Below are 25768 nucleotides of genomic sequence, written 5' to 3' on the forward strand. Positions count from 1 at the left end.
CGGTAAGCCACACCCCAGTGGGCAGACCTAGGCATGTTGCACTGGGATACGATTTAATATGAAGAAAAGCCTCTTAATTTACAATGGGTCCGCTGTGTTTCTGTGTAGCTTGGTTATGCTAATATAGCCAATTTGAGACTAGTGTATTGCAATTAATTTCGTCTTTGACTTAGTAAGTAAAATATATTTGAGTAAACAGAGAAACAACAAAGAGACAACAACAAACGACAGTTTGCAATAGAACATACCAGAGGGGGGCATCGTTTACTAGGCTACTTAAATTATTGGGACCATGTAGTTACCACCAGGTGTTTGGAATACATTGAGTTCGTTGGCAAAACAGACTATGGGACGCCTTTTCACACGGATATGTATTTGTCAAAGGTCCGCGGTGGGTCTGTGTAAACTATGCGATTATATTGGAGACAAGTTTATAGCAGTCAATGTCATCTATTCATTTACTGTTATAGTATTTATAAGTAGCAGCCATATCAGCCAGGGAAATTATTGTTGTCACTTTATGATAGAACATTTCGATTTTTCTGCCTGACTGTGGCACGCATTACCTGAATTGTTAGGATTTTTTTGCCATCCATCGAGTTAGACTCAACCATTACTTCCATGGTAATAGTCCGCGTCCCGGTAATAGCCCCAAAATTAATCAATCAAAGATTCTCCCGCTTCTACAAAGAATTGAACACCTGATTTTAAATCCACACAAAGCCACACTATGTTATTTCTAAAAGATTTAAGAACTCCTCTTCTCTAAACAGAGGAAGCAAGCTTGCTGGGAGCCCAAATCTCTCACAGTGAACTCAAAAGGCTTTTGGATAGCATGAATAAAGACGAATCACCTGGATGGGACGGTATTCCTCCTGAGGTCTATTTAATAATAATAATATGACATTTAGCAGATGCTTTTATCCAAAGCGACTTACAGTCATGTGTGCATACATTTTTACGTATGGTCCCAGGGATCGAACCCACTACCCTGGCATTACAAGCGCCATGCTCTACCAATTGAGCTACAGAGGACCACAATGTTGGAATCAATTAGGTCCACTATTGCTTGAAAGATTAATACAGATGTTCACAAAGGTTCATTTGGGAGAGATGTGAATTCAGAACTAATTTTGCTTTTATTAAAAAAAGTTAAAAATTGTCTGTCCTCGGTTGCAACACTCACTACCGAGTTCCAAACTGCCTCTGGAACATCAGCACAATAACTATTTGTCGGGAGCTTCATGAAATGGGTTTCCATGGCCGAGCAGCCGCACACAAGCCTAAGATCACCATGCATAATGCCAAGCGTCGGCTGGAGTGGTGTAAAGCTTGCCGCCATTGGACTCTGGAGCAGTGGAAACGCGTTCTGTGGAGTGATTAATTACGCTTCACTATCTAGCAGTCCGACGGCCGAATCTGGGTTTGGCGGATGCCAAGAGAACGCTACCTGCCCAAATGCATAGTGCCAACTGTAACGTTTGGTGGAGGAGGAATAATGGTCTGGGGCTGTTTTTCATGGTTCGGGCTAGGCCCCTTAGTTCCAGTGAAGGGAAATCTTAACACTACAGCATACAATGACATTGTAGACAATTCTGTGCTTCCAACTTTGTGGCAACAGTTTGGGGAAGGCCCTTTCCTGTTTCAGCATGACAATTCCCCCATGCACAAAGCGAGGTCCATACAGAAATGGTTTGTCGAGATCGGTGTGGAAGAACTTGACTGGCCTGCACAGAGCCCTAACCTCAACCCCATCAAACACCTTTGGGATGAATTGGAATGCCGGATGAGAGCCAGGCCTAATCGCCCAACATCAGTGCCAGACCTCACTAATGCCCTTGTGGCTGAATGGAAGCAAGTCCCCACAGCAATGTTCTCTCTCTCGATGCAGAAAAAGCTTCTGATAGACTAGAATGGTCATATCGCTGGTCTGTCTTGGAACATATGGGAATTGTCTACAATTTCATTAATATGATTAAAATCCTATATGCCAAACCCTCAGCCATAGTTATCACAGGCAATATCTGCTCTGCTACTTTCAGAATCACTAGAAGCAGCAGACAAGGCGATCCAATTACGCCTTTGCTATTCTTATTATCCATGGAACTCTTGGCCCAGGCAATTCGTCAATCGAAGGAAATAAAACCAATTTCCCTAAAACCTACTGATCACTTCATCTCATTATATGCAGATGATATTTTACTACAGCTAGACAATGTATCTCAATCGCTCCCAAAAGCATTGAAGATCGTTGATAAATTCAGCTTCATCTCAAGTTATAAAATGTATCTAACCAGATCAGCCCTACAGGTCCCCTGTAGCTCAGTTGGTAGAGCATGGCGCTTGCAACGCCAGGGTTGTGGGTTCGTTTCCCACGGGGGGCCAGTATGAAAATGTATGCACTCACTAACTGTAAGTCGCTCTGGATAATGACTAAAATGTAAATGTACTGCCTCTCAAGACCCCAATGGTGGACTCCATCTCTACTTATGGAATTCCAATCATTTCCCATTTTAAATATCTGGGAGTAGATATATTTCTTTCCTTAGATAAAACCATTGCCAGAAACTTTAACAGAACGCTCAAATCAATTCAATCCGACCACAGTAGATGAAATAATACCCCTTAAACAATGTAAACTACTCTTTGGTCCTATTATTGCTCACCAGAGGTGGGACCATGTCACTATTATTAGAGTCACAAGCAAGTCTCAAATCCAGTCCCAGGTAGAGCAAGTCACTATTATTAGAGTCACAAGCAAGTTTCAAGTCGAGTCCCAGGTAGAGCGGATCAGTATTGAGTCAAGTCATGCATTCTAAGAGCAAGTCATGTCAAGTCCAGTCACAAGTTTTTTAATGTCAATTCTCATGTCAAGTAAAACAAATGTATACAGGCAATGAGTACATTTACATGCACAGTAATAATTCGATATTAAACTGATTATGGCAGTAGGCAGATTATGCAATAGTTATGTAAACACCTTACTCTGCTTATCTTAATCGGCCTAAGGTCAAAATCCAAGTAAGCATACGCCGATTAAAACACCTGGTTTTCTGAGCAATCTTTCGAATTATTAGGACATGTAAACACCTTAATCAGCTTTCCAACGATGCATTTGATCTGCACATTTGCTAGCACCAGCCTAGTGAACCTCCCTCTTTAGCACGAGTGAAGTGTGTTAGGAACAACTGAATGTATGCGTCTTTTAGAAGTAGTTTTCACATACAAACTTTATATGTCCGAACTCAGAATCAAATATGCTTCCCAAAAATAACATGTTCGCTGTGGTAGAACGTTTATTTTGATTGCCGATTTTCTGCATTTTAGAGTGCCATCAGGTAGCCTGATTTCAGATGTGTCCATGTAAACAGGATTATTTTGGAAATCATTCGTCTTTCAAATCATGTAAACGTTTTAATCGAAATATTATATTAATCTGACTATCCACAATAATCACATTATTGTGTGCATGTAACCGCACTCAATGACTTATTCAACTACAAATCTTTGTCTATTTATTGAGGCTACCAGACAGCCCTTTTCATTATTTTGTCTACAACACATTATGATTGTGTAATAATACATTTTAACATCAAATTCCAACTGCAAGCTTCATAAGTAAATTATCAATCTCAAGCAATTTTGACATACCAAATGACTTGTAGGCCTATGCTAGTAATTGTTGCTTGATGCCCCATTGCTGGTGAGCTTGCAAAGTAAATGGTTCATATTCTTGATCACCAAACAAGTTTTTGAGCTGCATATTAATTTATGTCAATACTCCCTCCCTACAATTTGACCCGATCCTATAGCTGTACAGCAAATCAGCAAAAGGAGTTGTTGAAAGCTTGGGAGGCTGCGCAAATGTAGCCTCCCACTGGGCACATATGTCAATTCAATGTCTATTCCACGTTGGTTCAGCATAATTTCGCTGAAATGATGTGGAAACAATGTTGACTCAACCTGTGTGTGCCCCGTGGGCTGTCATTACAGCCATAAATGGTGATGTATTTTCCAAACACAAGATTCAGAAATAAATTGCGGTTTACACCTGCAGTTTGAGCTGAAAGTCATTCATTGCAGCAATCAATATGAACTAGGGATATCATGTCACATTGCAGCCTGGTCTCATAGACTAGACGTAACATATTAAATCAATTCTATGTCCTCAGCATGGTCTGTATGGTCCTCTGTAGCTCAATTGGTAGAGCATGGCGCTTGTAATGCCAGGGTAATGGGTTCCATACGTAAAAATGTATGCACACATGACTGTAAGTTGCTTTGGATAAAAGCGTCTGCTAAATGGCTTATTATTTATTCCGGGACACTGTTATTAGTATGATATATATTACCTTTGGTATGGTTACTAAAGATAAAAGGTTATTAAGGCAAAAACGAAAGTAGGTGGTTGGTTGGGTGGGTGGATGGATGGATGGGCTCGGCGTATAACATGAACATCTAACAACCCAAAGGTTGCGTGTTTAAATCTCATCACGGAAAATTTTAGCTAATTAGCAGCTTTGCAACTATAGTAGATATAAAGTAGTAAGTACACTGAACAAAAATATAAACACAACATGTAAAGTGTTGGCCCCATGTTTCATGAGCTGAAATAACATCCCAGAAATGTTCCATACGCACAAAAAGCTTATGTCTCTCAAATTTTGTGCACAAATTTGTTTACATCCCTGTTAGTGGGCATTTTTCCTTTGCCAAGATAATCCATCCACCTGACAGGTGTGGCATATCAAGAAGCTGATTAAACAGCATGGTCATTACACAGGTGCTCCTTGTGCTGGGGACAATAAAAGGCCACTCTAAAATGTGCAATTTGTTCACACAACACAATGCCACAGATGTCTCAAGTTTTTAGGGAGTGTGCAATTTGCATGCTGACTGTAGGAATGTCCACCAGAGCTGTTGCCAGAGAATTGAATGTTCATTTCTCTATAATAAGCCTCCTCCAACGTCGTTTTAGAGAATTTGGCAATTACATCCAACCGGCCTCACAACCGCAGACCATGTGTATGGCGTTGTGTGGGCGAGCAGTTTGCTGATGTCAACGTTGTGAACAGAGTGATCCATGGTGGCGGTGGGGTTATGGTATGGCCAGGCATAAGCTACGGACAACGAACACAATTCAATTTTATCAATGGCACTTTGAATGCACAGAGATACCGTGACGAGATCCTGAGGCCCATTGTCGTGCCATTCGTCCGCCGCCATCACCTCATGTTTCAGCATGATAATGCACGGCCCCATGTCGCAAGGATCTGTACACAATTCCTGGAAGCTGAAAATGTCCCAGTTCTTCCATGGCCTGCATACTCACCAGAGATGTCACCCATTGGGATGCTCTGGATCGACGTGTACGATAGCTTGTTCCAGTTCCCACCAATATCCAGCAACTTCGCACAGCCATTGAAGAGGAGTGTGACAACATTCCACAGGCCTCAATCAACAGCCTGATCAACTCTATGCGAAGGAGATGTGTCACGCTGCATGAGGCAAATGGTGGTCACTCCAGATACTGGCTGGTTTTCTGATCCACGGCCCTACTTTTTTTTAAAGGTATCTGTGACCACCAAGTCAATATCTGTATTCCTAGTCATATGAAATCCATAGATTAGGGCTAATGATTTTAAATTAATGTATGTTGCGTTTATATGTTTGTTCAGTATAGGTGACCTGGAACGTACCATTCAGCCTCCTACAAATATAGGCTACCTGGAACGCGCCCGACAACTTCCTCCGCCTCTGACTGTATGGTTAGCTAGTGCTATTTAGAATCCTTGGGACGTCCATGTCCATGTCCATGTCCTAAACCCTAACCTCTACCCTACTCTAACATTAACCCTTACTAAACCCTAACCTTAACCCTTGCCTAACCATTTAAAATGTTTACTTCAATGGGGTGATATCACAGTTGGGACGACCCAGGGATCCCGTATAGGAAGGACCCCGACTGTAGAACGAACGTTGTCACCAGTCATCGCCGCTGCTATGAGGTGTGTTGAGATTACTAAGGACTGACGTCCATAGTTAAGAGGTTCAACTAACGGTTTATGGATTTCATGATGATGAAGAAAAAAAAATTCAAGTTTAAAGTGGATTTCGAGCTGGACGAGCTCTCCTCCGTCCCCTTTGTCAATGGTGTCCTATTTTGTAAAGTCCGACTCCTTGACGGCGGGTTCTCCGAGGAGTCGTCTCGGTGAGAATGCTAACTGTTAGCTAGCTAATCAATGCTAGATAACGTTGTATTAGCTTATAGTTGTCATATCTGTTACATAAAAACTTTTCAATATTAGCCATAACGTTACATTGCTAGCTAGCAGATAAAGGACAATGTGGGTACAGGTTGCCAAGCTAGTTATTGTTGTTAGTTTGCCTGCTAGCTAGCTAAGTTAGTTAGCTGCCAGGCTTAGTCTAGCAAGAAGCAACCATCACCTGACAAGCACTCAGTGCACAGCTTCGGCTGTAAAGAATGCCAGGCTGGATCTGCAGCATGCATAACTAGAAAGTTAGCTACTGCCCAATAACCCTGTCGTTAGTATAGACAATAGATGCCTGTCTGCGTGGATGCTAGAGTGTAGAGTCACAGGTAACTCTAAAAAACGTTTGATACGTGTCAGTGTCAGTGCCACAGGAGGTTGGTGGCACCTTAATTGGGGAGGACGGGTTCATAGTAATTGCTGGAACGGTATAAAAGGAATGGTTTCGAACTCATCAAACACATGATACCATTCCATTAACTCCATTCTAGCCGTTATTATGAGCCGTCCTCCCCTCAGCAGCCTCCTGTGATCAGTGCATGCGTGCCACGGTGAAAGTCCAGGCTGCCGACAGTACTTAGCACCTCTGAACAGTGTTGCCAGTGAAGCTCTTTTGTGTTCACACAGCAAAGACCTTGAAGTTGTCAGCCACTCATCCTTGTTAAAATACTCCAAGACAGACAGTGGCAGTAGCGTTGTTTGGCAATGCATGTCAGTCCGCATTGCTTATGTTCTAGATTCCAAGCTATCTGTGCTAATGTTGCTATTTTGTCGAAAGCTCTTGTTGATACTAGCTAGATGGCCACAGCTATCTAACTACTTAGCAAAATGACGAAGGAACCATTTCATTCACTCTCCACAACCCCATGCTGCCAGTGCCAGCCCATAGCCAAATGTTTAGCTAGTTAGCCAACATTAGCATATTCGCTAGCTAGCACAACACAGCACTGCACAAACTCGGCAGCTAATACAGGCAGCTGTTTCATTGAAACTAGCTAATCCATTGTGATTTATTTATAATGTCAATACTAGCTACAGTGGTTAGCTAGCTTGGAGGAAATATTTAGTGTTGTGTGCATTGCGTCTGTGCACTTAACTAGCTACCATCCCGTAGCCTACATTGCATATGAAGTGTGACTGGCTCATCTGTGGATGTACGGAGAAAATGCCCTATTTTTGTACTTTTTTGGCTCCCCCACATGGGTGTTCGTGCTCTCTGATTGTCTCAAAGTGAAGTTGTTGGCCACTGACGTAGAATCGGTAGGTTCGTCGCTACCTGGTCAGCACGCAGCAGGTACTGCTTTTGTTCTAGCAAGAGAAGGAACTGTCTCACACTGTAATAAGTACCTATTGGCAGTGAGATTATCTGTGTGTTTCATGCTTTACCTTGGAAAGCCATCTCATAGTGTAGCTCTAACGCCACATTAACCTCATACCTGAGTCAGGGAGGAGAGAGGAAATGTGGTGATGCTAAATGTATCCAGAAATCCTTCAGCAGAGTCAATGTGGCTTGCTGTGTTCTCAGTTTTAGCTCAACCCTCCAGCCCTACACAGATTCACAATGACATCATACTTTGCCTCAACTTTTTTGATTCCTTGATTGATAAGAATCTTAGATTTTACAGTTTCACCCATTCATTAGTGATGTGACAGCAGAGCTCTTCTTCCTGATTCATGGGCATGATGCTGCATCTCCTTGTGCCAGACAGGAAACAGGGCCTGAGTCAGGTCATCTGAGAAGGTCTGGCTAGGGTCAGATTACCCAACCTCTGGAGCCTGGCCATAGCACAGCACACGTCCCCAAAGCTTGTCAGATTTGCAGACGTGAGATGGAGTTTAGCCTGTACACTATGCAAGGGCTGTGGGCAAGCTTTAGACTTTAATTTCTAAATGCTTTGCCTTTGACAAATCCTTCTCTTAATCTGGTGAAAACTTCATTTGATTGAGTGGTAGGTCTATGTATGAAAGAGAGCCTCTGGGCAATTCCACGTTAAAATAATTACACTTTAATTCAGTTTTTTTTTTACTGTAAAATGTATGCCAAGCAAAAAGCATTGATTTTAAAATTTAACAAAATATACAACTTTATGCACAAGGACTACTTTTAACTATTTCCACTGACAAATTTACAAAAATGAATTTAGTGGAAGTGTGCAGATGCAAACTTTGGTAACGGAATTACATAAAAATCTCCCTCAGGTTTTTATGCGACCACATTTTCTAAAAACTGCTATCTGCTCCGAATTAAGATTCAAAGATGTCTGCAGGAAGAATGGGTGTCAGCTATGACATGGCACCTTGAGTTTGAAAAAATATATTTTGGTTATTGAACCACAGTAAGTGAAGTGGATTTACACCTGGTAACAGAATTACACCATGGTCCCTGATCTGTACTACCCAGATCAGGGACTCATTCTCTTCATGTTTCTTAAGTTTGGACATCACAGCACAGTACACCTTAGAGTACAGTGCAGTACAATACGGTTGAGTACAGTAGTGTAGTACAGTACAGTGTCGGCAGGTAGCTTAGTGGGTAAGAGCGTTGTGCCAGTAACAGAAAGGTCGCTGGTTCTAATCCCCGAGCCGACTAGGTGAAAAATCTGTTGATGTGCCCTTAAGCAAGGTAATTAACCCTAATTGCTCATGTAAGTCGCTCTGGATAAGAGCGTCTGCTAAATGACTAAAATGTAAAAATGTAAAATGTAGTACAATATACTGTACTATACTCTACTTTGCTGTATTGTACTGCACTCTACTGTGCTCTACTCACTGTACTTTACTATCCAAACTTGTGAAACATACGTCTATGATAGGTTCAGATTCGATCTGGTCCATCTGTGGACGTTAACATCAAGGCCAGGGTGGACTGCTTTTCAACGTCCATGGACGTCCGGTGTCGGTCGGTGCTCAGTGAGTGAGGATGCTGGTTAAAGTAAATGGAAAGATGGGGCTCAGGGGTAGGTGTCAGTAAGAGCTGTGAGATGTGACATTAACTGGAGAGTGAGAGAGGGAGGGGTTGTCCAGACTGCCTGTTATGAGCTGGACATACAGTGCATTCAGAAAGTATTCAGACCCCTTCACCGTTTCCACATTTTGTTACGTTACAGCCTTATTCTAAAATTGAGGGAAAAAAGTTTTTTTTTTATCCATCTATACACAAAACCCCAAAAGGATGAAGCGATAACAGGTTAAGACATTTTAGAACATTTATTACAAATAAAAAACAAATACCTTATTTACATAAGTATTCAGACCCTTTGCTACGAGACTGAAAATTGAGTTCAGGTGCATCTGATTGCATTGATCATCCTTGAAATGTTTCTACAACTCAAATAAGCAAAGCAAAACGACAGTCCATCATTACTTGAAGAGATGAAGGTCAATCCGGAAAATGTCAAGAACTTTGAAAGTTTCTTCAAGTGCAGTCGCAAAAACCATCAAGCACTATGATGAAACTGGCTCTCATGAGGACCGCCACAGGAAAGGAAGACTGCAGAGGATAAGTTAATTAGAGTTAACTGCACCTCAGATTGCAGCCCAAATAAATGCTTCACAGAGTTCAAGTAACAGACACATCTCAACAGCAACTGTTCAGAGGAGACCACGTGAATCAGGCCTTCATGGTCGAATGGCCTCCACAATCCCCTGACCTCAACCCAATTGAGATGGTTTGGGATGAGTTGGACCGCAGAGTGAAGGAAAAGCAGCCAACAAGTGCTCAGCATATGTGGGAACTCCTTCAAGACTGTTGGAAAAGCATTCCTCATGAAGCTGGTTGAGAGAATGCCAAGAGTGTGCAAAGCTGTCATCAAGGCAAAGGGTGGCTATTTGAAGAATCTCAAATATAAAATATTTTGATTTGTTTAACACTGTTTTGGTTACTACATGATTCCATATGTGTTATTTCATAGTTTTGATGTCTTCACTATTATTCTACAATGTAGAAAATAGTAAAAATAAAGAAAAACCCTTGAATGAGTAGGTGTGTCCAAACTTTTTAAATCAGAACATCATTGAAAATAATAATATAATTATCATTATTTTATAAATCCTTAGCCCTTCTCTGAAGGCGTAGAAGGCCCATTGTTTCCCTCTATGTTTGAGTTAGTAATCATTTGTAGAGTGGCTTTATTTTCCCTCAGCATGCATTTTTTTCACTATTCTAAATGTCTAAAGAATCCATATGTTCTGGAATATGAACACAGAAATACTGGACATGTTGAACTCTTATTATGGTGGTGATTTGACAAAACTACAATCATGGTCTTGAATTGGACTCTCATTTGCTCTGGTCTTGAATCAGTCTTGAATACAACACTGGCGTGAGATGCAACTGAATTTTTTAGGGTGAGGAGAGAGAATGGAAGAAGCTTACCTTGAAGCGCTGGGTATCTTGTTATGACATGTGTTATCTGAAATAGGCCCACAGAATTATACCTATGGAGGAACTTTGAACTTCAAAGTTGGTTTAACATTGGACCAGAGCAAACGTTAGTTAGCTTTTTTGGTCATGTGAGTTTGATGAGAATGATCCATTATGGTCATTTTTAGATCTACAGGGTGAAGTTGGTCATTTCATAACGAGGACGGCAATCACTTTTTCCAGGCACGCTTCATGGCTGAAGCAAGAGGAGAAGAGAAGATCACTCCATAAAAATGTCTAAACCAGGGCTGCCCAACCCTCTTCCTGGAGATCTACTGTCCTGTAGGTTCAGTCCAACCCTAATTTAGCATATCTGATTCAGCTAGTTAAGGTCTTGTTGAGCAGCTAATAAGTAGAATCAGGTGTTTTAAATTAGGGTTGGACTGAAAACCCACAGGACGGTAGATCTCCAGGAAGAGGGTTGGGCAGCCCTGGTCTAAACCATTGATTTTGAGATGGGGGTGAAATCCAAACTTGTGATATACAGTGGGGAGAACAAGTATTTGATACACTGCCGATTTTGCAGTTTTTCCTACTTACAAAGCATGTAGAGGTCTGTAATTTTTATCATAGGTACACTTCAACTGTGAGAGACGGAATCTAAAACAAAAATCCAGAAAATCACATTATGATTTTTAAATAATTAATTTCAAGATTTTTAGAATGGATAATGAATGTGTTATGCAAGAAATGTTAGAGAATCGAATCGCATTGAATCGTTTCAAACTAAAATGTATCGTTCCTGTATCGTATTGGAGCCTATGTATCTAGATGTGTATCGAATCGTCTTGAAAGGAACAAAAATGCGCATCCCTAGTAAGTGCCTGTTGATATGATTCACTGTGAGTTTATTTCTAAGTAAAAACATTTAAAAGCCTTATGTTAGATCTGTGAGGGAACAACCACAATGCACCATTCTCCGCAGGTATTTTTTAACCGAGAGAGCAGTTCTCAGTGCTCTTTGTGTTTCTCGTTGAAAATCACATTTTCCTCATTAACTTGTTTATCTAAACAGCACGTGATTCGTTCCTCGGAGAGAAACCAGATCTATGATTCATTTTTTCTCTCTCCCCTTCTCTCTTGGCCTCTCATCTTGAGTGTGTCATTCTTCCTGCATTGTCTGCCAGACAGAAATGCCTGGCGCCCAGTTTTATTAGGTCTCTATGGTTACCAAAGTTCATGAAGTTGCTGAAAAGAATAGAAAAGAAACTATGTAGCCTACAAAGCAAAGTTTTCTCTAAGGCAATAACCCCTGAAAAGGGGTAGGCTAGGTTGGTATCCTGACCTGTTACTATGGTGTTGCTGGGATCAGGCTTGGCCACAACCTGTAATTGGATTAGAGGAGTTCTAGACTACGGTCCAGCTCATCGTCTACTATGTCTAGTTATTTAGGGGCTTTTCCATGTAAAAGGACCCATGAGCACATAGCAGCACATAACATTTTGTGTCACATGAAAGTTAAGCGTCTCTATTTTTGAGAAAATAAGGCATATATAAATGTAACCATTTTCAGTCCTAAAAATGTGGAATAAGCGAAGGCTTTGATTTCTGGTCAAACAGATGGAAAAGGGGTCTTAGAAAACATCTATCAGGAAAAAGTCTTAAAAGGTAATAGAAATGCATCAAAACACAATATTGACCCCTACCAACTAATATCAACATTTATATTTAGTTTTACAGAAATTATTTGCCTTCTGTAAGTTTAATAAATATTGCCTAGTGTCTTGTCATTCTGTTTCCAAAAACCCACACATCTTTAAGATATTTTCACATTTCTCTCCCTCGTGAGGAGGGTAGATAATGAAGATTCCCAGAAGTAACAAGTAAAGGTAGACCTACCAATTATTTATAGTGTTTTTTTACTGATAAAACTGATGATTGTGTTTATTGGGCAATTCCACTGTAACGGATTTAGGCAGAGACTCTGATTTTTCACTTTTAAATGTATGCCAAACAAACAAAAAACATTGATTTTTCAAAGTTTAACAAACCATTCAACTCTATACACAATGACTACTTTGAACAATTTACACAGTAAAAAATAAATAATAAAAAAAAAACTGGAAAAACTGCAGATGCAAAGTTTGATAACAGAATTACGGTAAAATCTCCCTCAGTTTTATTCTGTTACCAAACTTTGTACTTGGGTAGTTGTCGTGCCACAGCTTTTTTTCACTCCAATGTGTCAAAACTCTTTATTGTATGGTTAAAGGTGCTACACAGGATTTAAAAAATGTATAATTTGCCTTGTAATTTCAGAAAATGTCCATAATAAATCTGCGGTAATAGTGGAATGATAGTGTTTCACAGTATTACTTACCCGCTAGTTTTGTGATTGGCTGTAATATTCGCCTATTTATTTCTCCCACCGGAGCGGCATCTGTTGTCAAAATGGGAAAGCTGTTTTATCTAGTGGAATTCGGGTCAATCAAGCAGCCAATGTAGAAATCGACCTGTCATTTCCTGGTTGCAAAAATTCTACATTGTTCGTTCAATTTCAGTTTATGTGAGAAAACGAGCACTGAATAGTGCTGTGAAATCTTTTCAGTAACAAAAATATCATTTTTACAGCTGTTTGATGCTGGTGGACCAAAATGTAAACGGCTCAAGCGTGAGTCTCTGCCATGTTACGGGGAAATGGGGTTTAGGGTAGATTTGTTTTGAATGCAGCCTCGTGCTTTTGCAATTCACCTAGCTTCCACATAGAGGAGAAATTCTAAGTGTAACTCATTTGTGATTCACCACCTCGATTCGGTCTTGTGTAGCAAAATGTTTTTTGTTTTACTTTGGATGAAAGTAGAGACTCAGAGCTAGAAAATGGTATATCATACACTGCAGTTGAGGAACAATTTGAAAGTAATTCTGTTTTGAAAGTTGATAAACTTGTAACCTCACTTTTGAGAAAAGATTTCAAGACTAAAAGTGGTGAAAGTAGGCTCATCGCGCTCTAGCGACACCTTGTGGCGGGCTGGGCGCCTGCATGCTGACTTCGGTCGTCAGTTGAACAGTGTTTCCTCCGACACATGGGTGCGGCTGGCTTCCGGGTTAAGCGGGTGGGTGTTATGAAGCACGGTTTGGCGTGTCATGTTTCGGGGGACGCATGACTCGACCTTCGCCTCTCCCAATCTCGTTAGGGAGTTGCAGCGATGAGACAAGATTGCAATTGGATATCACGAAATTAGTAGCAATATCAAAAATAGAAAGTATCCAGATATTGTATAAATATTTTATAATTATTAGATGATTCCTACCCAGACAATCTTGAATTGATTGGACATGTGAAAGAAATTCTATAATCACCCCCCAGCCACATCTAGCTAAGTGGATGGGTCACTATTGTCTAGACATGTACACATGTTCATGAAATACAATAGATGGCCGTAATCACCCCCAGACACACCTGGCTAACTTGATGGGTCATGTAATCATCTGGCGAAGTGGAGTCCTTTGTTTAGACATGTAACTAGCTAGCTAAACAATGAACTGTAATTCCCAACCCATACAGTACGAGCAATACAAACTGATTGTCATAGCTAGCCAGTCATTTGAGAAACCAAGGCTATTTAGTCTTCCAATAAGAATGCGCTGGTTGACAGAGTCGAAAGCCTTGGTCAGGTCGATGAAGATGGCTGCACAGTACTGTCTATTATCGATCGCGGTTATAATGTCGTTTAGGACCTTGAGCGTGGCTGAAGTGCACCCATGACCAGCTCGGAAACCGGATTGCATAGCGGAGAAGGTACAGTGGGATTCGAAATGGTCGGTGATCTGTTTGTTAACTTGGCTTTCAAAAACTTTCGAAAGGCAGGGCAGGATGGATATAGGTCTGTAACAGTTTGGATCTAGAGTGTCACCCCCTTTGAAGAGGGGGATGACCGCGGCAGCTTTCCAATCTCTGGGGATCTCAGACGTTACGAAAGAGAGGTTGAACAGGCAACTTGCCCATGCCCCCCCTGCTTCTCCTTCACACAAATTCAGACAGCTGATGTTCTGAAAGAGCTGCACAATCTGGACCCTTTCTTTCTAAAACTAGCCGCCGAAATTGTCGCAACCCCTATTACTACAATTTCGGCGGCTAGTTTTAGAAAGAAAGGGTCCAGATTGTGCAGCTCTTTCAGAACATCAGCTGTCTGAATTTGTGTGAAGGAGAAGCAGGGGGGGCATGGGCAAGTTGCAGCGGAGGGTGCAGAGCTGGTGGCCGGGGTAGTGGTAGCCAGGTGGAACGCATGGCCAGCCGTAGCAAAATGCTTGTTGAAATTCTCGATTATTGTAGATTTATCGGTGGTGATGGTGTTTCCTAGCCTCAGTGCAGTGGGCAGCTGGGAGGAAGTGCTCTTATTCTCCATGGACTTTACAGTGTCCGAAAACTTTTTGGAGTTAGTGCTACAGGATGCAAATTTCTGTTTGAAAAAGTTAGCCTTTGCTTTCCTAACTGCTTGTGTATATTGGTTCCTAACTTCCCTGAAAAGTTGCATATTGCGGGGGCTATTTGATGCTGATGCAGTACGCCACAGGATGTTTTTGTGCTGGTCAAGTGCAGTCAAGTCTGAGGAGAACCAGGGGCTATATCTGTTCTTAGTGTTTGACAGTGATGAGGGGTGGTCGTTTGACCGCGGACCCGTTACGGACGCAAGGAAATAAGGCAGTGATCACTGAGATCCTGGTTGAAGACAGCGGAGGTGTATTTAGAGGGTAAGTTAGTCAGGATGATATCTATGAGGGTACCCATGTTTATGGATTTAGGGTTGTACCTGGTAGGTTCGTTGATAATTTGTGTGAGTTTGAGGGCATCTAGTTTGGATTGTAGGATGGCCGGGGTGTCAAGCATATCCCAATTTAGGTCAACAAGCAGTACGAACTCTGAGGATAAATGGAGGGCAATCAATTCACATATGGTGTCCAGGGCACAGCTGGGGGCTGAGGGGGGTCTGTAGCAAGCGGCAACAGTGAGAGACTTATTTCTGGAAAGGTGTATTTTTTTCTTTAAAAATTATCACACTTTTCAGTTTCTAAATTTTTTTTAAACAGAAAATGCATTATGAAATAATGACATAAAAATACTGAACATTCAATTGCCAAAATATTGAAAGTATTCCATTATCTCTGTCAGGTCCACATTGGGTAGACATTAATAGAAAAATAGGAAATTACTATGAAATAATACAATGTTTTAGTAGTATATATTACTTAGTTTTTATTTGATGACTTTATAATTTTTCATTCCTTAGTCATCTCATCTCTGCTCAGGCAGTAGCAGCCAGCCAGCCAGACCATCTAAAGTTATCTCTGTGCTCCCCATACTGTACTGTCTTTAGTCATCCTTTTTAGCTAGACTAGCTTGCCTAAGTATGCTGCAGAGTTGTCTGACAAAATCATTTTACTAGTTCTTTAAAGTAGATAAGGCATACTTTCACAAACTGTCTCTGTCCCTCTCATCGATGTGTACATTCCTCTCTCATGCTGTCTGTGTGTATCTAACCTAACGTAGCAGGCGTAAAAGTGAATACGTCTCTGTCCAAACCGGAAAGAATAGATGCAATGGATTATGGTCATTGTAGTTAATTACCACATTTCTGCGCTGAACTAGGTTGAATTTTTACTTAATGAAAGCTACTACACCGTTCAACCCAGTGTCCCACATAGTTCTTGACATGATTTATCTCGTGAATGATTTGATTTCTCTCTAGAGAAACGGCGCGTTGGGCTCACAAAAAAACAGACCTAAATGGAATTCTAGTTATTGAACCGTCGTCGTTCAATTAGTTGTTTAATAAAGGGGGGGGGGGATTTTGGTTAATCGCTCAACACTATTTACCATGACAGACAGCCTTTAAGATAAAACGATCCCTCTGTAGTGGACTAGGATTGTCAAGTTGAACCCTATCCTAATAAGTTTCGAGTAGCCTCGCTTGCATGTAGTATGTGTGTGAAACAGTTTTTGTGCTGCTGTTTATGACATTCCAGGGAGACACTGATATCGTGTACTGTGTATTAATATGTGACTCTTTTTATTGGTTTCTCCCTACAGGGAGCCGGTCCATGCTAACTGTGTGTGCTGGAAGAAGAGGTTCTCCTTCCCCTGTAAGATGAGTGCCAGCGCTGGGACGGGCATGCTGGACCCCTGTGTGTGTCGTGTGTCTGTCAGGAAGGTATGGACCTCAAACTCCTATTCAACCTGTCTATTCTGTTCCTATAAATGTTGTAAAACCTCATCTGGCTACATAGATTGGCATAAGGCCTGCCTCTAAAGTTTACTGGTAGCTGCAAGTTGTCTATTTCCTTCATTGTCACTGTTAACAAATGATTTTATGATTTCACTCTTATTTGATAGGAGCTGAAGGGTGGGAAGACGTATGCAAAGGTACTGTTTCAGAGATTGATTCCTTTTAACACTCCCCTTGCTTTCTTTTCAAACAAATGGCTAGTTGCATTGAATCATCTCTGCTTAGTGAACAGATGGCTCTCTCTGCCTACAAGTAGAGAGTTGGTGTCATACGTTAATGTATTAATGCTGTGTGCCTTTGGTACACAGTAAATTATTTGCTTTAGTTGTGAAGTATTTAACATTCAAACATTATCTCATGCACACTTTCAGGAAGTGAAAAACCTGATTTAACACTACACTCCAGCCCATATTAAGGTTAATAATTTGGCAGATTCTGATATGCTCATAAATTGTAACACAGTGGCTTTACAGTAACATTCTATACATGACGTCAGAGCTAAGGGTCTCAGTTTTGCAACGTTGTATGGGATTCAACTGACAGACGCTTTAAACGTGAGCACCACAAGCAAAAGTTAGATGCCCCTTCCTTCCTACTAATTTGGCTACTTTTCATTTTCTGAGTGAGGGGAATGCTGTAAATCAAGAGGACTCGATGTGCTCTTAAATATGAGATGTTGAGGATTATAATAAACACCACTTTGATGTCATACAAGCAAACCACACACCCGTGAGTCCAAATGTGCACTTCACATTTCCATATTATTAAAACTCATGTCATTTACAGTATCAACTTTTATGATCGCCATGTTTAATTTAAAGTTACAAGAATGACATGGCTTTATACCCTGGGTTGTTCTGAACAGTATGAGCCTATGTCTGTCGTATTGTGAACAGAATTAGCCGTGGAACACGCACCTGAATGCACTCATGACCAGGGGTTTCGTTCTGAACAGAACAATTATTGTTTTTGTTCCGTTCCACTCTTCCGACCAGCGAAAGAAAGTTCTGAACCGGTTCGAACCCCCAAAAAAGTACAGGTTAATATTGTTCCTTTCTGTTCCTTTTTAAACTTCTGAATTATTTTTATTTTTTTTACATTAAGCTCAACATTCAATTACTTCAACAATCAGTGCGGATAGAGCAGCTCGCTATGGAGTGGGCAAGCTATAGTTGTTTACATGCGTGATGGAAAGACAAGTGTAGGGCGTGAGATGCAACTGAAATTTTACGGGTGGGGAGAGAGCGAGAGAGGGTGGAGGAGGAGGCTTGGCTGGGCATCTTGTGATGACATGCATTATCTGAATTAGGTCCACAGAATTATACCTATGGAGGAGCAGCTTGTATGAAGGAACTATGAATGTCTTTTGAACTTCAGAGTTGGCTTAACGTTGGACCAGAGCTTGCTAGCTAACCAGCTTGTCTGTGCAGAGGGGCACCAGAATTAAAAACACGTCTTATTTCTTGTAGTTAATATATCCAATGTGAAATGTGCTAACTATAGTATCCCTAACTAGCATTGAAAAAGTAAATCCATTCTTCTCTAATAAAAACATCTCCCTCCCTAATAAAAAATCTCTCCCTATCTTCTGAATTATGCTTGTAACGTCTACAGTAGCCTATGCTTTAGAGGGGGAGGGGCAGGTAGCCTACACACACACACTGGCAAAGATTTTCAGCTGGAAGAAGTTTCTGGAAGAAGTTTCTGATTGACAGAGGGAGGGCTTTGCGTAGGCTCTTTGTTGTGGTTTTTTTGTGGGGCTGGTATATCCAATTAAAGTTGACCCTCCAGAGATTAAAAGTAGTAAATTAGGTTTTTCTTTCTTCTCCTAGAAGTTTAAATCAATAACGCAAGAAAAAATGTATTAGGCTACTGTTCTTCCTCTGGTTTCTCTATAGAGACACTGAAAGGTTGAGGTACAGGAAGAGACTCATAGGGTAGAGAAAAACAACACAGCACACAACACCACCCTGCAGCTCTGTCTGGAAGTTAACCTGATCCTCTCTCCCCAGCTTGGCTTTGCAGACCTGAACCTGGCTGAGTTTGCTGGTTCTGGGAACACGACGCGCAGATGTCTACTGGAAGGTTACGACACCAAGAACACCCGGCAGGACAACTCCATACTAAAGGTACTGATGGGGAGAGATGGGTTTCTATCAATTACAGCAGAGGTTCCCTACCTTTTTTTCTAAGTAACTTCCCCTTTTTTTGGGGGATTAGTGTTTATTGAGATGGCCTATATTGAATACTGCACCAGCTTGTATTATTTTGTTTAACTTGACGGACCTAGGAACATTTTGTTGTTTTGGAGCACATTTCCAGCAATTGTACGTAGTTTAACAAGACTCATTACATATTTTAGATGGGCTATTTAATAATGGATATGGAAGTCTAGACCCGATTTCCTCAAATGTTATTCCACTAGCAAATACGTTTTATGATAATTTATATGAACCCTCAATTTAATTATACACTGAGTGTACAAAACATTAGGAATACCTTCCTAATAATGAGTTGCACCCCCTTTTGCCCCCAGAACAGACTCAATTCCTCGTGGCATGGACTCTAAAAGGTGTCGAAAGCATTCGACAGGGATGCTGGCCCATGTTGACTCGAATGCTTCCCACAGTTGTGTCAAGTTGGCTGGATGTCCTTTAGGTGGTGGACCATTCTTGATACACACTGGAAACTGTTGACTGTGCAAAACAGCAGCGTTGCAGTTCTTGACACACTCAAACCGGTGCGCCTGGCACCTACTACCATACCCTGTTCAAAGGCCTTAAATGTTTTGTCTTGCCCATTCACCCTCTGAATGGCACACATACACAATCCATGTCTCAATTGTCTCAAGGCTTAAAAATCCTTCTTTAACCTCTCTCCTCCCCTTCTACACAGATTGAAGTGGATTTATCAGGTGACATCAATAAGGGATCATAGCTTTAACCTGTATTCACCTGGTCAGTCTGCTATGGAAAGAGCAGGTGTTGCTAATGTTTATTTACACTCAGAGCGCATATTCTCTTTTACAGAAAGTGAATAGCGTAAAATTTTAATATAGGTAAATTCCATCCAAAAACTATATTTTGGTATTTGTTTCATTAGTCCATTGTTGATATAGTCCCAATCAAGTTTTCAAGATGTATAATACAGCCGGTATGATGCATTTTGCATCAAAATATACAAATACAGAATCATACAAAATCATATGATGCAAAATACATCATACCGGCTGTTTTTCTGTATTTTGATAGTTATATATTTTGAAAACTTGATTGCTGACATTTTGGGACTATATCAGCAATGGACTAATGAAAGAAATACCAAAATATCGTTTTTGGGTGGAGTTTTCCTTTAATAGCCTGGGCGTTTTTTTGCTTAAATCACTGAACACAACAGGCCATTATTAGAGACAGGCTTCTATTTGAGCCAGGCGTCTATTTCCTTAATGCACACAGCTTTTGCTTAATTGCCTAGTTAATTGTTTTAATTCCAGCATTCACTTCCAGCATTTTAATCAATTTCTTCATTTCCTGCACTGATGTGCTACCATTTACACACTGTCATGTTTCTTTTATAATAATAATAATAAAATAATTAGTCATTTAGCAGACGCTCTTAACCAGAGCGACTTACAGGAGCAATTAGGGTTAAATGCCTTGCTCAAGGGCACATCGACAGATTTTTCACCTAGTCGGCTCGGGGATTAGAACCAGCGACCTTTCGGTTACTGGCAGAATGCTCTTAACCACTAAGCTACCTGCTTTTGTCTTAGTATGCCTAAATATTTTTATTAAAATAATAAAATAAAACATTCCTTGACAGAATTATTCTCCTCTTTGATTGTGCATTTTCAACAGTTCCACTAGAGGGCGATCGGTCGATTTCTAGGGGTCTGTACTCCCGAAGTTGTTGACTTTTTTTGTGCAAGCCAGTTAGCTAGCAGTTCTCAGCTGTTAGCAGCCAATGGCTAGCAGTTTGATACTGGCGATTAAAAACAGATGATTGCCCCCCCCAAAAATCGAGTCATTACTGAATTTTTGTAATGTTATAAATCAAACAGTACACCTCGTAAACAATTCATGGTAACCTCGTAAATAATTCATTTAGACCCGCCACTTTATTAGAAACAGGTGTTTATTTGCAGAAATGTTTGCCATTGCCCGGCTATTAAAAGGGACAAGTGACCATTTGAGACTCAGCGTTTAATTGAAGTTTTACGGTAGATCAATTGATAGCGACAGAGTCACATTGTATTAGATTACTTCCCATGCAAAGTCCAGTTTCTTTGACTCCTCGACTTTAGAAGGTCATAACTCAGCTTCTGAATATCATAGACAAACCAAAGATATTCCCATGTACATCAGTCGCGTCTTCCTCACGCATTTTACAGCTTGTTTCTAGCAGATTTATACATCGTTTTAGATCGGTTTAAGCAATCGTGAATTGTAAAAAAAAATAATAATAATCCACTCAAATCAAGGAAAGCCCCCCCCCCCCCCCACAAACGTTGGCACGCCCTATAGGGGGCACGCCACCTAGGTTGGGAACCCCTGAATTACAGTACAGCAGTCTTAGCTGCTTTTGTCTAGCCTGGTCCCAGATTTCTTTGTGCTGTCTTGCCAACTCCTATATTCATTGTTATTCACCATAGGAGTTGGCAAGACACCACCCAAAAAAATCTGGGACCAGGCTAGGTTGTGTGTCAGTGTCAATAGAGCTTTAAACACTTATTTTTCACTGTAACAGGTTATCATCAGCACACAACTGATGTCCGGGGACCCCTGTTTTAAAACGTGAGTGCCATGCCATCACAATATTTTTCATTTTTAACTAAGGCCCATTATGATTTGGTCTTGTCTAGATGGGAGACATTTTTTAAAATGCAATTGGAGAAGATGCATTGAGGTTTCTCGTCTTAGCTCTACAGCAAACGCATTCAGATTTGCATAGAATTTGCCTTTGAGACCAATGTTTATCCGCCCCCCTACACTGCAGTAAGGATTCCTTCCTGCTTCTCTCTGACAGGCTACAGTAGTGGGGGTGGGTTTGAGCAAAGATAATGATTTCTATATTATTTATTAAATATAGTGCAGAAACATGGGTGTCATTCTGATTGTATGTGAGAGAAAATGACATAATTTCAAACTAAGCATTCAGTGTCCTACATTTCAGGTTCCATCAAACGTTATACTGTTAAGTATAGCAGAAGGAAAAGGTTTGCACATATTGTTTAAAACCAAAGGCATAATCAATGGGTTGGAATGTTGTAGATAGAAATGTAGCCTAATCTTGCACAGAGAGAACATTTCCCACTTGCACATGGCAGAGAATCATTTCTGTTCTTGCGTATCTATCTGTTATTTCTGTGTTGCATCCCTCTGAATAAGCTCCAGGTCTTGAGGACTTTGCCTGTTTGTTTGAGGAGTGTGTAGCACAGGGATACAGGGATCAGCACAGTGTCGTGATGTGACTTTCATTAATAGGGTGACTGTTATTTATCGAATCAACTAACTATGTTTAATTGTCACTCGATTAAATTAATCATGTAACAATTAACTCATTAGGAATTTGGGGAACCACGGTATAAGTTGTTTAACGAGTTACCATCTCCCGAATTAAACTCTTAGATATATATGTTATATATCGATAACAGTCACTTATTAAATAATTACCTCTTATCAGTCTCATTCTGAACGTTGCATAATCCTTGAACCTGAAAGAACCCTAACCTTATTGATGAATCAGCAATACACAAATTGGCTTAATTATTTATTTACTAACTAACTAAATAATAACACAGAATACAAACACACACACACACAGGTTATTGATTACTAATGTAATACAATGAGAACAGGTCCCTTGTGAACTGGACTAACAATAGCATGAATGCTTGGGTAGAAGGAGGGCCAGGATGGAAGGGAGAGACAGAGATTCAAACTATCGCTGTTACTTTGGAGACTACGCTCACAGTAATCATAATACTTATGCACCCTAATAACCGCTCATTCGGATTAGAAATGCAACATGTATTTACGTGTAGCTGTCTTCGATAGTTGAGTTGATGATGTAGGACTCTGGTTTGCCCACCAGAGATCCCAATGTCCTTGGTAGAGTTTCTGGTCTTAGTGGTGGTTAGATTATATACTTCAGCGTACCCTGTAGTTCGTAGAGTTGATATGTTAGAATAGATACTTCAGACGTACCAATGGTTATCTGAGAGGGATTGTCCTTCCCAACTCGTGTCTTTAGTGAAAGTTCTCTAGATGACTATACATGCCAGCTGCAGACTGAGATGATAAGGTCTCGTGTGTTGTCTTCTTCACCTCGTGTAGAGGTTGACAGTTTCAGAGTTTCATCTTTTTGCCATATTCAGTTCGCGCTGCATGTCGGCTGGTCTGTAGAGTGTCAACCATTTTAAGCCGTGTAGCTTCAGCTTCACACTTCCTGGTCTGGTAGAAATTCAACCATTTGCAACATCCGGCTTATACCGTAATCTACTTGGTCTGAGGTGAATTTCGTCACAATGGGTTTTATACTTGAGTAGAAAAGGGGGCGTTTCATCATGTTTGTGCTCATCTGGGCGTGGCCACTGACTGAGAACAAATCAATATGGAAACAATAATCTCGAATGCTAAAATCACATTGTTATCTTCACAAAAGTATTATTATACTTAATCATTCGTTTTATACAACAATTAGATGCAAACCTCATAACTGGGAAGTGTACATCCCCAGAGATACAGTTATGTTGTTCCACCGTCTTTCATGACATCACAACATAGTAACGAATTTGACATGACCATTTCCCAAATTCTTTTAAGTAGGAATATTGTTTCATTATCCACTTTTGGATGTTGGAGTCTTGGTGGAAATACTTCCTTTGTCTCACAGGCAAATTCCCTCTCCCAATACTGCATGGCACGGAAAATAACGTTTCTGCAAGGAATTTATGACCAGTCATAAAACTGGCCCCCAGGAGAGGGGGTGTTCAAACCTTTTACATGTGATAAAGTTGTGACAGGAGCAAGGGACATGCTCACCAAGGAAGGTCCCGCACGCCCCCACGACACTAACACAGGGACATTTTGGACATTTTGGCCTGTGTAGACGTTGGTGTGGGAGCAGTTCCAAGAACGTGAGGAGGATGGCATCCAGCAGCTGTGTCTGTGTAAGCTAAACTAGAGTAGATAAGGGATGGGGTGATGAGTTGCTGAGTTAGCTGGCCAAGTACCACACCACACGGCACCATTCAGTTTGAGGCTAGAACAGCGGACTAACATCCAGGGTAGGTCTATAGTCTCACTGTCTCTAGGGCGTCTGGGTGAGTTTGAAGTTAATTCCGTCTATTTTGAGAACACACACCCAGTGTCACAGGGATGCCTGAGCTTGCCTGACTGACTGATACTCTACTTAGGCACCTTTGAGAAGAGTGGGGTGATGGGGTGAGGCAGAGGGGCTTAAGAGGCCAGGGTGGATTAGGGATAAAGGGTGGAAATTAATATGTTCTTCAGCCATAGTCTGTGTTGGAACATCTCAAGGAATGCCAACTGTCCCTGGAGCAGGAGATGACCCCAAAATGTGCTATTGCGTTGGGCAGATGAGACTGTCTTTGCCAAGATGTTTATATGAGCAATGAAAACACTCAGCACCAGAGCAAATCATTGACCGAGCTTTCATTAAACACCACTTGCATGTAGTGATGGTGCTGACAAATACTTACAACGCTTTCCATAATCATATTTTCAGTCATTTGTGTTGCTGTGCATGAACCAGCCCCCCATGTTTGTCTTCCACAGGCCTCCGTCCACAGGCACATTCATCGGCGTCCAGCGAGATGCAGAGAGCCTTCTGCAGGAGAGGAAGGGAGGGGACACTCAGAAGGCCTTCATGGGTAAGATGAACTACTCTTTACTGCTCTTCTGCTCCCACAGCTCTCACCACAGTGGGTTTATATGAATCAGTTAGTGTTCCTCAGTGCAAGTCTTGGAGTGCATCATGAATATAGCAGCTTTTAACAAACAGTCTGGCAAATGTCAGATACTGTATGTCATTTGAATTCCATGCTGTCACTTGTCCACTCAGGCTTTACATTGTCATTTATCAGGTGCCCTTAGCGAGTTCCTCAATGAGCTTGACACCTTCATAAGCTAATTTCCTGACTATGGTTCACCGCTCTTCGATTCATATCTTTCCACCTTTCTTTCCCTCCTTGCGTCTTTTGACCTCACCCTTTCGAAGTCCCCTCCCACTCACAAGGCAGGCAATACGCTTGACTTCATATTTACTAGAGAATGTTCGCCTACTAATCTCACTGCAGCCCCCCTCCAGGTCTCTGATCACTACTTTGTTTCTGTCTCCCTCTCCTCCAACCCTAGCCACTCAGCCCCTACACAGATGGTCATGCACCATCACAATCTTCCCTCTCTCTCCCACTACTCTCTCCTTTACTATCCTATAATCTCTCCCTTCTGCTAAATCATTCTCCCTCCTGTCTCCTGATTCTGCCCCTTCAACCCTACTCTCCTCCCCTTCCGCATCCTATGACTCGCACTGTCCCCTTTTCTCCCGGCTGGCTCGGCCCTCCCCTCCCGCTCCGTGGCTGAGTGACTCATTGCTCCATGGCTGAGTGAACAGGGCTGCGGGCAGCTGAGTGAAAAAGGACTTCTGGAGGACCTATCATGCTTTCACTCCCTCCTCTCTACCTTCTCTTCCTCTGTATCCACTGCTAAAGCCACTTTCTATCACAAAAAACGCTAACCCTAGAAAACAACCTGCCTGTTCGACCCCATACCCTCCTCCCTTCTCTGGAGACCTTCTCCCGTTCCTCACTTCCCTCATCAACTCAT

At 41.3% G+C, this 25768-nt stretch overlaps 1 protein-coding gene across 1 annotated transcript in view; it reads left to right on the top strand.

Moving 5' to 3' along the window:
- Positions 1-5915: 5915 nt before the first annotated feature.
- Positions 5916-25768, top strand: part of LOC311148792 (EEIG family member 2-like) — a 32560-nt gene continuing 12707 nt past the window's right edge. Inside the window, exons 1-6 of the mRNA XM_084185756.1 lie at positions 5916-6211; positions 16724-16844; positions 17027-17056; positions 18932-19048; positions 21666-21712; positions 24719-24813. Coding sequence (XP_084041882.1) covers positions 6066-6211; positions 16724-16844; positions 17027-17056; positions 18932-19048; positions 21666-21712; positions 24719-24813 — 556 coding nt within the window. The 5' untranslated portion in view covers positions 5916-6065. The remainder of the gene's footprint in view (positions 6212-16723; positions 16845-17026; positions 17057-18931; positions 19049-21665; positions 21713-24718; positions 24814-25768) is intronic.

Source organism: Coregonus lavaretus (assembly GCF_964263955.1).
Source record: "Coregonus lavaretus genome assembly, chromosome: 21".
NCBI lineage: Eukaryota > Metazoa > Chordata > Actinopteri > Salmoniformes > Salmonidae > Coregonus > Coregonus lavaretus.